The 15,590-nt window shown below is 39.5% G+C and overlaps 2 protein-coding genes across 6 annotated transcripts in view; one reads left to right on the top strand and one right to left on the bottom strand.

The window, feature by feature from the left end:
• Positions 1-12,780, top strand: part of bmpr1bb (bone morphogenetic protein receptor, type IBb) — a 55,348-nt gene extending 42,568 nt beyond the window's left edge. For all 5 annotated transcript variants that reach the window (XM_078270742.1, XM_078270737.1, XM_078270738.1 and 2 more), the window contains 10 exons: positions 7,126-7,285; positions 7,684-7,786; positions 8,041-8,137; positions 9,280-9,376; positions 9,464-9,608; positions 9,940-10,132; positions 10,336-10,633; positions 10,754-10,929; positions 11,045-11,175; positions 11,696-12,780. In XM_078270742.1, the coding sequence (XP_078126868.1) occupies positions 7,131-7,285; positions 7,684-7,786; positions 8,041-8,137; positions 9,280-9,376; positions 9,464-9,608; positions 9,940-10,132; positions 10,336-10,633; positions 10,754-10,929; positions 11,045-11,175; positions 11,696-11,821 (1,521 nt within the window). In that variant the 5' untranslated portion in view covers positions 7,126-7,130 and the 3' untranslated portion in view covers positions 11,822-12,780. The remainder of the gene's footprint in view (positions 1-7,125; positions 7,286-7,683; positions 7,787-8,040; positions 8,138-9,279; positions 9,377-9,463; positions 9,609-9,939; positions 10,133-10,335; positions 10,634-10,753; positions 10,930-11,044; positions 11,176-11,695) is intronic.
• A 90-nt stretch (positions 12,781-12,870) lies between these two features.
• Positions 12,871-15,590, bottom strand: part of unc5cb (unc-5 netrin receptor Cb) — a 118,664-nt gene continuing 115,944 nt past the window's right edge. The window contains exon 17 of the mRNA XM_078270736.1: positions 12,871-14,686. Within this exon, the coding sequence (XP_078126862.1) occupies positions 14,527-14,686 (160 nt within the window). The 3' untranslated portion in view covers positions 12,871-14,526. The remainder of the gene's footprint in view (positions 14,687-15,590) is intronic.

The following is a 15,590-nucleotide window of genomic DNA, read 5'->3' as shown; positions in this document are numbered from 1 at the left end:
CACGGGGGAAATAGATGACCTAATGTGGGTGTAGCAGCAGCAGAGATGGAGAAGAGAGTGTGGAATGTGCTCCTTTAGACACATTCTTGTGTGTGTGTGTGTGTGTGTGTGTGTGTGTGTGTGTGTGTGTGTGTGTGTGTGTGTGTGTGACACACATGCACAAAATGTGCGTGTGTGTGTGGCAGAGTCCTTTGAAGCCTGTAGGGGGTTAAGAGGGATGAGGGTGCGGTGGTCGGGTGGAGGAGGAGGTATGGCCTTTTTGCAGGTCGGTTGTGAACCCCTCGGGGTCAGAGTGCACTCTGGAGACACTGGTGAAGATGTCTCCTTTGAGGAGGTGATTTATAATGGCCACCTGGAATAACTTATCTCCCTTTTCTCTCATGTCCTCCTCTCTGCCTGTGATGAACAGTCTGTGTGAAGGTCTCAGCTCAAAGATTAAATGGCTGTAATGCTGTGAAGTTGGCTCTTGTGAAACAACCGTGTTAATTGGAGCACTTTATGCAGAGTTTTATTTTCCCAGGCATAAAATTCCCCTGTCAACATTTCACTCCTAACTTCACCAACATCACTGTTAATGGCAGTAATTCTGTTTTGCATTGATTTCCAGTTATCTCTTGATGGAAAAACCACACCCAATACCATAACAGCATATCTATTGATTGCCAGTGTCTGCCTAGATTATAACTTTGTCACAGTCAAAATATGTGTATATATATATATATATATATATATATATATATATATATATATATATATATATATATATAGCACATTCTCTGACTTCTCATCCCTGGCTCTTGTGGTACAACTAGTTATTCTCAAAGATCCTCCTTTTTTCTACATCTAACATACTTAATGCAAGAGCAGTTTATTACATGCTATCTTTTCTACTGTTGCTTTTACTTGATAGCATACACTGATGACCTAGGTATGTGTACCTTGGTTTAAGACTGTTAAAGCTTGATAATCACCCTCACCATCATCCCTGAGCCGGTGTAAAATGGTCATATGCAAGATAAAAAATAAATAAAAATAGTTTTGAAAAAAATCAACCCTGATTTTAACGAGAAAATAAAATCACTTATACCTTGCCAATGTTATACTGTAGCTGTAGCTTCCTGTTTATGCTCCCAGCTGCTTGATTGGAAATAGAGTAGATGATTTGTGTCAAAATGTTTTGCTGTCTATTTTTGTTGTTTAGTGGTCACCGGAACCCAGGATACATCACTGATGATGTGTCTGAGTTGCACCAGAGGTGTATGTTAAGAACTCAGATTCATTCTGGTGTGGAAATTTCAATATCTAATTCCTATGTATTAATATCATTATAGGAATGACACACAGTCCACAGTCATGCTACCTCTGTCGGCATGGAAAACTTGAGTACAAGCGAGGGAGGTATCAGGTAGGAAGTGTCACAGACCACTGATAGTTCTCAGCCAGAGATGACAAACGCGTCCCTGAAGACAGCTCATGAACTGTCATCACTAATTCAGCTACATTTCTAAGAAAAAAGCTCAAGTCAGTGCAACGTACCCAAAGATGCAGTGCCACTGACGGTGACGAGCTGTGACTGAAGGTTTTCCAGCTGGAGTAATAAATTGTGTGTGTTTGTAGTTTGAGGAACAGCCTGTGGAATGTGTGGGGGATGCAGATCAGATTTCGGGGTGACCTTGAGTGTGCCCCGTAGCTGACACAGCGTGTGTGTGTTTGTGTGTGTGTGTGTGTGTGTGTGTGTGTGAGAGAGAGACAGAGACAAAGAGAAAAGGAAGTGAGTGCAATGATGTGTGTTTGTGAAAAACAATGGAGTACTGTGGTGTATTAATGATAATAATAACTTAATCTTTTATATCTAATATACCCACATCTATTAAGTTATGTTTTAAGTCTATTTACTTACAGGGCCATCATCTCATTGTAGCCAATTTTATACCTGGATGATTTTTTCCCCTTATCAATGTGGTGTTTTATTTAAGGAATGTGCTCTGTTAGTAGAACCTCTCCCTTACTGTAAGTCTCCTGCTGGCTTTACATCCTATAGCCTCTTTAATGGCCTGTTGAATACACAGTGACTCTGTAGTAAACCTGCTCTTATATATACCAAGCATAAGCAAATACTCTCATTAAGGCTATTGTAACTCTGTTGTAGCTGTTGTAGACAGAAGATTAAAAAAAATCTTCTTGATACAAGGTAGGTTGGAGAATATATAAAGTATTTGCTACTGTATATAAAGTGCCCTGTGTTGTGTAGTTTAAGTGATTAAAGTGAGTTGTGAGGGGTAAAATGCATGTACTGTAGTGCCGTGTCAAGTCGCAGGCAGCACTTGTTGTGCAGTGTGTTGTGAAACCAGATATGTGTAACCAATTTGCATACTGCACGTTAAACTGTACACTACATGATTTGAACAAGTTTAACAACAGAAAATACAAATGAGGTGCATTTCTGCATTTTTAAAATGATTTCTAAGGCAGTTGCTCTTGATCATCCAAGTTTTCATGTTCACATTCGCTCATTTACTCCAAAGCAGTATTCTAGTATTCTCCTGTAACACTTCCCTCCGGAGTGAGCTCACCGCCTTTGTCAAAGTTTTAATAAAAACAGAGCTGATATGGACAGAATGAACAACAAAAACAACTTCATGAAACATTCCCATCTTGTGTGTTTTTTTGTGTGCACACTTTCAAAGCAGATGTGATAGACAATCCAAGGCCACTGTGAGGGAGGATTAGAGCACCTCCCCAAACCTCCATTCTGACAGAAACCGTAACACAGATCAGGTTGGAAGGACACAGAGTACTACTCAAAGAATAGCCAGTGTGTTTATACTGTACCACAGTCCGAGTCAGCCTTTTCATCACGTAGTCCTCTGGAGGATTACACATGTCCCTTTTTCAATGGCTGGTTGGCTTTCAGGCTGTTGTACTGCTTAGATCTACTTACATCTCTTATAGTGAGACCCATCCATAGTTTAGGAAGCTATTCTTGGATTTTATGGATGGATGGATCTAATGTAGGGATGTACACCTGTGATGTCTCAGCTTTCATAGTTTTATAGTTGCTTGTAAACGTTCTTTGTTATGCAAATTAACTCAGGATTTTCAATGCGGATGAATGCTTGATCTTACGGTTCTTGAAATCTCCAGGTTTTTCTCCAGATTTAAATATTATAATGAAGAGAGCATAAGAGAAAATAGAGAGAGTGAAAGGAAGACATCCATATAGTGTGGCACAACACTGTTCAGCACTCTGACCACAGAGGTCTTCAGGGACGAGCTGCTGTCTGAACTGGTTTTATTCTCCTCTGATGAATGTATGCACCTTCAGTTACTTAATAGTAAGGATAAAAGGTTACTATTAAAAGGTTGCATATTGTATTAAAAGCCATTCTTAATGAAAATTCACTGTAGGCATTTCTAATATCCTTCTGTGAGGAGTTAGTCATTCCTAGAAAACTCATTTCCATATATCCAAATAATAAACCTTGGGTCTCCAAATCTGTTAAAAGCATAATTAATCAACGAAATATTGACTTCAACCAAGGTAACCTGACTCAATGTAGAGTATTTCAAAAACAAGCTAAAAAGGAACTTAAGCTTACAAAACTTAACTATAAAGACAAAGTTGAGAACATGCTGAGCACAGGCAACTCACATCCTGCATGGGAGGGAGTGAAAGCCATGATGGGGATGCAGTCTAAGAAGTGTCCGATTTCCCTCAATGGCATGTCAGACCGTGCCCTCTCAAATGAACTGAACACTTTCTATAATCGTTTTAATACTTATGACTTTAGTGAGGAGTTGTCAGTCTTTAATAACGTTGTCCCTGGGCAGAGCAATGTCCAGGTTGACAGAAATAAGGTCCTGACACTCTTCAGAGGTGTTAAGGAAAGGAAAAGTCCTGGCCCTGACGGCATTGGAGGCCGTATATATTAAAGAACTGTGCTGAACAGCTGGCAGACATTTTTTGTTTTATTTTCAAAATGTCCTTACATCTCCACACCGTTCCTAACCTTTGGAAAGACTCAATTATTGTTCCGGTGCCTAAAAATTAGTCTTTTAATGACTTTAGGCCTGTGGCACTCACGTCCCTTATTATGAAGACGTTAGAGAAGATCGTGAAACACGAACTTTTGAACTCTGTACAGGATCTACTAGACCCGCTTCAATTTGCCTACAGACCAAAACGGGGAGTGGAAGATGCAGCATGTACTCTTTTTAACTTGATCTATATCCATCTTGAGGGTGCAAAGAGCTTTGTGCGGCTGCTTTTTATTGATTTTTCTTCAGCCTTTAATTGCATTCAACCACATATTTTGGCAGGGATCTTAAAGAATACTTTTAATATTGATCCTAGTCTTATCTGTTGGCTGATGAACTTTTTAACTGACAGGTCTCAACGCGTGAGAGTGAATAGCATCTTATCCAATGTTCTCTTTTCCTCCACCGGTTCCCCCCAGGGCTGCGTCCTCTCCGCGATCTTATTTATTTCATATACAAATGCATGCCAAAGCCAGCACACCAGGCGTCATATCATTAAGTTCGCTGACGATTTGGTAATAGTGTCGCTGCTGACGCACAACGACCCTGAGTATGGCGCTACTTTAAATGATTTTACAGAGTGGTGCAAGTCGTCTTTTATGAACATTAACGCGGCAAAAACTAAAGAAATGCTGATCGACTTTAGGAAGAATCCCCCACCCTCTCTCCCACCCTTATTAATGATCAAGCTATCAAAGTAGTGAAGCAATACAAATACCTCGGTATTATAATAGACGACAAACTCACCTTCGAGTTGACGCTGTCTGTAAAAAAATCACACCAGCGCATGTTTTTTTATCGTAAACTTCACAATTTTAATGTCGATAAGACCTTTATGAGGATGTTTTATTGTTGTTTTATTGAAACTATTCTTTCTTTTGCCTTTGTGAGCTGGTTTGGGTCCCTCACTCTTAAAAACAAAAGCAGGCTGCAATACATAACTAAAGTGTGTGGCAAAATTTCCCACAACTCTCTGACTGACTCGCTATATGAGACAAAGACCTTGAAGAAGGCCCAGTCAGTCCTGGCTGATATAAGCCCCCCCCTGAACAGCTACTTCATGTTGTTGCCGTCTGGCCGCAGATTCTGTCTGCCTAAATGCAGGACAAACAGACACAAAAACTCTTTTGTTCCTGCTGCTGTAGGGTTTGTTAATTCAATGTGAGACGTGGACTTCTGTGTAGTATGTATCTATTTGTGTCCTCTATTGATAGTGTCTGTTGTTTGTATGGCTTATGTGTTGTTTATGTTGCATTCTATTGCTGCACAACGAATTTCCCCTCGGGGATAATAAAGACTCTTGACCTTGAAAATAAAATAATTAACACTTTTGACTATGATCATTATTAATGTACAAAGATATAACAGTGGATTATTCTTATTATAAAAATATAAATCAGTGGTTGTTAATTGTTATTTCTTTCGGGATATTAATGTTTTAAAACTCCAGTTGGTGCCTAGGTATTCCTTCATAGTCAAACATTTGATTGTTGTTACATGTACACTACTAAATAACTTAAAATGGTATTACCGTCTAAGCAGACCTTGGATTGATTTAATGTTCAACCGCAACAGTTAACACTTTCAAGGATGAACAAGTCCAGAACAATAATATTTATCCTACTCCTGGTTTATGTGAGTACACGTGAACTGCACTTGGCTTGACTCTGTTTTAGTAGTTCACTGTATCTATTGCCTGCTGGAAATGTTATTCCTCCTCTCAAAAGATAAACCCTAAATCATCACATATATCCAGTAACCTATATACTTTATAACGTGCGTTTTAGTAGTTTTGACAACAAAATAATTATGTCTGTCAACTGTTCTGTGCTATTTGGAGATTGATTCTAGGATGGAAATAATATCTATTGTGCAGGCAGAGTGAATAAGAGGTAAAAAAGAGCTAATCAACAAATTACAGGAAGATTCAACTTTTTCTGTTTATTTGTTAGTATATGTTTTAAAGGGTTTCATCATAGACTAGTTCAATATTTACCAGGTTTATTTAAACTTTTGAAACTTGATTATCAGTTATGTTGACAATAAATGATACTGTTTGTTTGATAGAAAAGAGAGAGCTGATCAACACGAAGAATACCGTTAATGATATTAAATATCTCAGGCACTGAAAGTTTTGTATCTGTACCAAATATGGTTGAGAGATTCTCTTGAATATTACACTAATGCACTGCTCACTCACACACATTTCAAAAGCACTATGCACACACACACGCACACACACACACACACACACACACACACACACACACACACACACACACACACAGTCGCAACGCCTTCTTTCTGGTGAGTAGTGCTATTCTGGTTCCAGACTTCATGCAGGTACATTGAGTCCAGTCCAGAACAGCAGGGTTGCTTTCAGCAGCACATATTCACACATTCTGTGGATTGCATTGCCATGAGAACAGTGCCAAGACAGACAGAACTATATAATTAAAAATGCCCTTTGGCAATTAGAAAAAATGTTGTTTGGATCTTTTGATTTATTCCATCTTTAAAGTCTTTAAACCTACTGTGTAATGTTTTGAGTTGATTCTTAGCAAAAAACCCTTTGTTCTTTCACAATTATGTACTCATTCATGTGTAATTACTTCCACCAACTAATCAAAGTATTCTCGTAAGCGTAGAATCTGACATTCAGAAACATTCAGTCGCTTGAATGACGGCACCCATATAGCGCCTCCATCTTTAAAATACATTAGCCAAAGAGGGACATACCTCCACATTTCGCCCTCTTACACCTATTGGCACCGTGACAAATGCCAGGGGGAGATTACTCACCAGGGAAGTGAAAAAGAGAATTAAAACGACAATGCGACAGGCAAAGCAACAAGACCAAAGTTAATATTGGAGTGGATAGAACATCTGCGTGTAAACGATGGAGAGAGCTAATTTCGGGTTCGGCCACCGTAGGAGGAGGGGCTAGAAAGTAATATTCAGTTGGTTGTCATATACAATTTCACCGCTAGATGGGAGAAATTCTTACACAATGTAGCTTTAAGGAGTGTCCAGATGTTTTGGTCTGCAGTGGTGCTTAGTCCAGTTTCTCTCTCTTTCTCTGTACAGCCAACATGTTGGACACCATGCTGCTGAAGAACGGATGGAAGGGGGGATCAGAGCGAAGGGTGGAGATGAGCAGCAGCACAGCCACAGTTTCAGCTCAGAAAGTGCTTTGGTGTCACTGCTACCACCACTGCCCCCCAGACTCTGTCAACAATACTTGCATGTATGGTGAAGCACACACAAAACTATGCACACACACACACACACACACACACACACACACACACACACACACACACACACACACACACAACTCCATAGATAAAGGCTTTTAAAAACAAATAGTTATTCAAGGTAATTATTCGAGAGACCTCTAATTACTTGATTAGAAGTACACAAATGTTTACTTTATCTACATTCTTTAATGAGATATCTCACACAGCTTATTAACACTTTCATCTCAATAAGCAGTTTCAATACTGTATTTATTTCAATAAAATACTATATACTAAATAATCCCAACACTGATGATGATGATGATGATGATGATGATGATGCTGATGCTGAAAAGACTCCGAGACCATGTTTACTCATATGATGATGTTATGTGCATTTCGGTAGGACTGATGGTTACTGCTTCACCATGGTGAAGGAGGAGGAGGCGGGTCTGGTGGTACACACTGCAGGTTGTTTGCCTCTTACCGGCTCTGAGTTCCAGTGCAGAGTAAGTCAGCTGTATGTGTGTTTGTATGTGTGTGCATTTCTGCCTATTTCTGCACTTGTCCATGTCAGACGTGTCCAGCCCCGCTATCTTTACACACAGTGGAAACATGTAAAATGTTCTCATTAGGAATAAGTGTGGCTGTAAATATTCGCCACTTCTGTGTTTTCATTAGTGTTGTGTAGAATTAATGTGTGTGTGTGTGTGTGTGTGTGTGTGTGTGTGTGTGTGTGTGTGTGTGTGTGTGTGTGTGATAGGACACAGGGAATGCACGGAGCGCTATTGAGTGTTGCACGGATCAGGACTATTGCAACAGAGACTTGAATCTTACTATTCCTCCACTTATGCCGTCAGGTAAGACACACTTTTGTACACACAGGTTTTCACACACTGAAATTCTGTCCCACTTAAGTGCTTTTTAGAATGGGCTCGTTCAGGCCACGCTGGGTGGGTGATGGGTAGTGACAGTTTAAACTGTTACAAACCACAGTGTGGTACAGGAGTGAAGTGGCACATTCAGAGAGAGAGAGAGAGAGAGAGAGGCAGGTGAAACAGACCCTGCAGATTCGGCTTGTTCTCTCACCCTCTAATGAAAAGGACAACCTCTCCCCGGGGCCTGCTTGAGTTTCTTGCCTCGGGACGGATGTGAGATATCTGTCCATCTGTTACTCCACAACACACCAACACACACACACACACACACACACACACACACACACACACACACACACACACACATTCCTTCTCTTTCTCTCTCCCTGTCGCTTTCACACAGCCTCACACACTTCATTTTGACCTTCACACACAACAACAGATTTGTCAAGTCAGTTGGAGAGATATAAAATATAATATATTCTTTTTACCATATGGGTGCTATTTTCATAGTTTTGGCCATCAGTTTTACAAACTCATAGCACGATACTCACCAAAGTAATCACTGAGATTTGAGAATATTTTGGCTAAAGCCAGAGCTATCCTTTAACTCAGTGCAAATGCATGGTGTTCATAGGACACTTTGCTGTCCATGCAGTTTTTCTTTGTCCAATAGTCCTTTGTGTGTGTGTGTGTGTGTGTGTGTGTGTGTGTGTGTTTCTGTGCACACCATGAAGTATCCCACTGTGTGTGTCTGATTGGCAGGAGCACGGCAGAAAGGCTAGAGCCCCACTGCTGCTTTCAGCCTCTGGGGTTTCTGTAGCGATGTCAGTGTGACAGCTGATCTGTGGGATTCAGGAAGGGGGATGTGATCGATCACACGCTGTGAGAGAGAGGGGGGATGCAGGGGAGGGTTAGAGGGAGGAAGGGGAAAAGGAGCTTGTCTCTGCCAATGAAAATTAGAAAGATGTTGGAGCTGATAAAAATGAACAAATGACTGTCACCACCTTCTCATCACCTCTAGTTTTACAGACTTTCCATCTTACATGATTATTCAGATTTAGGGGTGGTAGGATAATAAAAATGCCATGAAAATAATATGAATACGTCTCCCTATTTTTTAGATAACGATGACAGCAGTATTCCATACATGGCTCTCTTCATTTCAATCACAGTCTGCAGCATCATCCTGGGTCTCATCCTCGTCTTCTTCTACTTCAGGTAAGAATCACATCTCATGCTTGTATCAACAAATTCTCATTTCCTGATGTGCTGTTAGTAAACACTGCATCACCTTTTTTGTGGCAGATATAAGCGTCAGGCGTCACGACCACGCTACAGTATCGAGCTGGAGCAGGAGGAGACCTACATCCCCCCTGGGGAGTCACTGAAGGACCTGATAGAGCATTCCCGCAGTGTCGGGTCTGGCTCTGGGTCAGGACTCCCTCTACTGGTAAGAAGTAATAAGTGCATCTGGCTCAACATCACAAGCTGAGCACTTCTGGAACAGTAATACGTTACTGCATTGTCCCATACGTTTCAAGTATGTGTGCATATATGTGTGTGTGTGTATAAATTCCTGTAAAACTAATCACATTGGAGTGCAATAAACTATGCATTATTAGAAAATGTTAAAACTATTCACACATGTACAACTTCAGTAACTAATTTAACTTTTTCAAGAGCAGTTTTGATTAAATAACATTGAGACAGAAAATAAAAGTGTTTTTGAAGGGTAGTTGCATAATAAATCACACTTTTTTTTTTAAATAACCTGTTGCCAGGTGCAGCGCACAATCGCCAAGCAGATTCAGATGGTTAAGCAGATTGGAAAAGGGCGATACGGAGAGGTCTGGATGGGCAAGTGGAGAGGAGAGAGAGTTGCTGTCAAAGTCTTCTTCACCACAGAGGAAGAGAGTTGGTTCAGAGAAACTGAAATATACCAGACCTTCTTGATGAGACATGATAATATACTGGGTAAGGAGATATAAACTGAGAGTAAAAGAAGTAAATGAAAAAGGACTGACTTAAGTGTTGGTGTGTGTCTGTAAAGAGGGAGTGCTTAAATAAAGGTAAACCCCCCAGGAACTAAGAAATGTTTCTAATATTGACCTAAATCGCTATGTTATTTTCTATATGCACTCACGTTTCTCCTGTCATCCCTTCTTTCCAACCCCCAGGATTCATAGCAGCAGATATTAAGGGAACCGGCTCGTGGACTCAGCTCTACCTAATTACAGACTACCATGAAAATGGATCTTTATACGACTACCTCAAGTCCAACACCTTAGACGTCAAGGCTCTGCTGAAACTGGCCTACTCGTCCATATCAGGCCTCTGTCACCTGCACACTGAGATCTATGGCACACAGGGCAAACCAGCCATTGCACACCGAGACCTGAAGAGTAAAAACATCTTGGTAAAAAAAAATGGATTCTGCTGTATAGCAGACCTTGGACTGGCGGTCAAGTTTAACAGGTACAACATTTTGTACAGGACTTTTGAACACTCATTGTAATAACATACTCACAATACAGTTCAGGAGTATCTTGGAGATTTTCTGAAACATCTTTATTCCATTTATCCTCTCTATCTCAGTGACACCAACGAGGTGGATATCCCTCCCAACCTCCGAGTTGGGACAAAGCGCTACATGCCGCCTGAAGTGCTGGAAGAGACCCTGAACAGGACCTACTTCCAGTCTTTTATAATGGCTGACATGTACAGTTTTGGCCTCATCGTTTGGGAAATGGCCCGACGTTGCATCTCTGGAGGTCAGGAAAAAAAAAATATTTAAAAAAAAATATTTATTTTAAATATGATCTATACATGTCTAGATGTTTACTTAATAGTAATACTTATTCCCACATATATCTGTTTTTCATGAAGGCATTGTGGAGGAGTATCAGCTGCCCTATCATGACCTTGTGTCCACTGATCCGTCTTATGAGGACATGATAGAAGTCATCTGCATTAAGAAACAAAGACCTTCATTTGCTAACCGCTGGAGCAGCGATGAGGTATTCTAAAGGTTTTCCCAATACCATTTTCTAACCATGCGTATTTTTAAAAGACTTAATATGTTGTAATGGCTTTATTAATGGTATTGTTATGGCGATACATACTGTATCAATATTTTATAGAGGGGTAATAAGCCATTTAGACCTGGGGTTGCAAGTGGCTTATCAGAAAGTGAGTTATGAGTCATGGGTTTCTCACATAATAAAAAGTCATCAGATCTGCAGGTATAAATGACTCAATACATTTATACCTGCAGATCTGATGGCTTTTTATTATGTGTTAATAAATGAATTTATCTGGTCTTTTGACTGATTAAAGAGCTAGATAAAAAAGGCATATTCTGCTGGAGGATACATACCTGCCGGAAGGGCTTTTTTTACAACCTGCAAACATCAGAGTTGTCCTTAAAAATGGCTTATAATGAATTATTAATCAATAATAAATTAATTCATCACAACTTGCAAACCCCTTTATAAAAAATATTGTTTTATTCTTATGTACATGCATGTGTGCTTTCAGTGTCTACGGCAGATGGGAAAACTGATGTCCGAGTGCTGGGCTCACAACCCAGCTTCTCGCCTCACAGCGCTGAGAGTGAAGAAGACCCTAGCGAAGATGTTAGAGACCCAAGACATCAAACTGTGACAGGGAGTTAAGAGAGATTCTCTCATCACCAGGGACTTGTCACTGCCACTGGCATAGTGCCACTTACACTGGCCAATAGAAGAAAGGGAAGATAAAAAAGAGAGACTGTGAACGATAAGACAAAGGATACTGACAGCGAGGATGAGTGATGGCGATAACGGTAGACAGGGAGCCAGAAAAATGAGGCAAAAGATTTATTATGTCAGGGGAGATCTGCCTTCCTGTTGTCTGAGCTGCCTCTGCCTCAGACCAAGTGTTCAGGTTGTGCTTTCTGTGAAAGCTGAGTAGTTGTCGGGTCCAGACTGTACCATAGGGCAGGAGGACAGGGACGCTTGCAGGGGAGGAGCACTAAAGTCCTTCTCATTAGTTCTAAACAGAAGAAGCTCTGCCCTTCTAAAGCCATATAGCAGTATTCTATGTACAGTCTTTTGTACTGTCATAGCTGCCTTTGTGTTTTTTTTCTTTTTTTGACTGTCACTGTCGACCATCCAAAGAAATGTCTAATTCATGCTCAGTGACCTCATTGTCAATTATATTATTATTATTATTATTACACAACAAAGTAAGACTAAATTTATGATAAATCATATGTCCAGAAGGAACAGATATTTCTATATAGTATTCCTATGTAAATTGTATTTCAATATTAAAATAAGACCTCTGCGTGAAACATGTATCGTCATTGATGAATTTGTGAAAGTTGGTTGTCCTTCAGAGCTGAGATGAAGGCCTTGCTCTCCCTTTCCACTCGCAATTCATTTGTACATAATTGAGCTGAAATCTATTGATAATGATTGCCTTTCTGGATGTTAAAATGTGTTTTTGATGATTTGTGTACAGAATATGTCCCGTCCACTCTACCACTATGGCATGTGCCTTATTTAATCTGTACATATCTGATTAATAAGAGTGTATGAGTGGATCTGGATAACATCCCCCCAATAAAAACAACTATGCGTCTCAAAGGCTTGTCTATTTATGTCGGAATGCTGCCATAAGATTGACGTTATTTATCTCACAATACAAACAAACGAGATCCTTGTGCTCCGTTTTCAATGTTGCATATAAATATAATTTATTATTAGTCTTAAAAATTCTTTCTTACACTTTGTACAATAACTTGACAGATGAAATGCAAGCAGTTGCAACATCATGAGAGCCAGTAACAGACAGGCTACATTCTCACTATACACAATAATAATCATGAAGCTGAAGAACAACTAGGGAATGCAAAATGCTAGCCCACTGAGAATGTAAAGATTGTTTCAGAAAGATGCAAAGTTTGCATAGACGGCTTTACGAAAACTGGGACAACTGCCATTCAAAAAAAAAAAAAAATCAAGAACCAACCACGTGGAACAGTCACAAGTGCTGCTGCATCAAAGGAATGTTGCATTTACAACTACCACAAATTTTTATGCGCAGTCAGTGTCATAACATTGATGGCTTCTGTCATTAATGTACAAACACAGAAGTCTGAGTTAAAATCTCTGTTCTCCAAAACACAGATGAAAGTCATTCAGTTCTGAACACAAGAAATGACACTTGATGACGTTTGATATTTAGTTGATCGCCCTCTGTATTAAATTTAAACCGTATACACTGTATGTCAACTATTTGGTACAAAGCAGTCGTATTCAGTTGCATTGGTCCTACAAAAATATACTTATTTGATCCCTTTTTCTACCTCTCCTCTCTGCCTGGTCACTTTAATGTAAATGATATCATCTTGAACAACATACAAATCATCAGCATCAGTCATAAATTGTATTCAGTTTGAGAAAATTGTCTTGATCACAAAATGACCTGATAATAAACCATGCAAAGAAAGAAAAATCATAACCAATGCAACTTATCAAAAATATTTTAAAGATCTAAAAAAAATCCTTTGAAAGAAGCACACATAATTCAAATCAATAATTATACATGACATGAATAAAAAGTATTAATAGTAGTTACTACAGCAACACTAAAGCTGTAAAATGGTTACATCATTGATTTCCTTCTGTACATGTAAATGAGTCATTACTGCAAGAGTCCACCGGGAGGTGCTATGATACAGTCAAACATAATGAAACAGGAAACAAAATGTGAGCACACTGCAAAATAGTCCATAACAGTCAGCATGAAATACAAAAAACATATGTATAAATAGGCATATTATTAAATACTATGTTATGACAGAACACATACTCGTCCATGGAGTTGCTATGGTTTTTGGAGAGTGAGAGATGCTTCCTTTGATTCAAGCCTTGCTCCTTTGACCTTTGATAGCGTCTCACTACTCAGACTGTTGTCTATGGCAAGGGCATCATCCACATATCCGCACAGCCCATTCCAATAACCACACAGCTGTTTCCAAGGAAACTAGAGCCAAAAATATCAAGTCGTTGAACCAGAAAAAGAGACAGAGGAACAGCCAGAGAGAAATGACAGATATTCTTGTTTACCCTCCAAGTTTTAACACCTTTTGTTGCCAATGTTTAACTGGGTCATGGCTGAGTAGACCTAGCTGTTTCTTTCTTCTTGCTTCTCTGAGTGTGTGCACAACCCCCCCCCATATACACACACAGTATCTGTGAGTGTGTATGTGCATTTGTCATTTTGATGCCAAATGACTCGCCTGCTTTTTGCCGTCCCCCTCTCTTATTTTCTTTTTATGTCTTCTTCCTCCCTGGAATGTCCAACTCCCTGGTGGACAGATGTCAGTGTTCAGTCGCAGCAGGAACAAGGCTGTCATGGCGTCCCATCTCCTCCAGTACTTGGGCCAGACGACTGAGGTTGCCATCAGGAAAATGCTGGGCCTCCCACAAGTCCAGAATTACTCCCGTAGGACTGGATTTGGTGGCAAAGTAGTTAAGATACCTGAGTGAATGATTGTGACAAAACAGAGAAGGATGGGTAAGAAAAAGGATGTAAATGGTTAACAGATAATAATGGGGTTACTTGAATTAGAAGATAGGACTTGGCTGGTGTGCTGACATGGTTTAAACAATAATTTTTTATATTTTTTAGCTCTGCAATCTGTACACAACAAGGTATTTCTAACGCATACATTTAAGTCAAATTTTTCATCATATGACAACACAGAAAAATGTGTTTGCAATGTAAGAATCAATTATTTAATTTTTTAATAAATTTTTCTCTAACAATTACCCTTTTAAAGGAGCCAATTGGTTTAAAACTGCAAAAAGGTGCTCTTTTTTCCCTTCAGAATATTAAGCTCTTTCGCGACAAGCACAGCACAGAAAGAAAATCAAATGTATATAAACTTAAGAGAAAACTGAGGCGAATATGCACATAGTTGCTGATTACGCACATGTCTCTTTAAGTAAGTAAAAAATAAATAAATAAAAACTATAAGAGCATTTGTGCTGCAAAGGATATTTAAAATAAAATCCTATCCTATAGTGTCACCCAGTATTCAAAATTAACACATTAATGATGAATGATGAATTAATTGATATTTATTTGAAAAAAATAAAACTAACATGAATGTATCTATGTATACACTTCTGTTCTGAACGTATCATCTGTGAATGAAAGGTTGGTTCAAGTCCCTCCCCTGCGCTCTCCTTCCTTCACGCCACACTGTAAGTGCTCTCGTCAATCTGCAGCTGCTGCGTGTGATAAGGCCGCCCCGCTGAGCTGGGACCTTATAAATGGAAACACACTGTATCTCCATCACACACACAAGACTATCAAAGACACATGGGTGATGTTTTGAAAAGAAAAACGTCATTCTATCTTTGTCTCTCTCTCTCTGTCT

The sequence above is a fragment of the Sander vitreus genome, chromosome 16, assembly GCF_031162955.1.
Source record: "Sander vitreus isolate 19-12246 chromosome 16, sanVit1, whole genome shotgun sequence".
Classification (NCBI taxonomy): Eukaryota; Metazoa; Chordata; class Actinopteri; order Perciformes; family Percidae; genus Sander; species Sander vitreus.
This window is presented reverse-complemented; position numbering and strand designations above follow the sequence as displayed.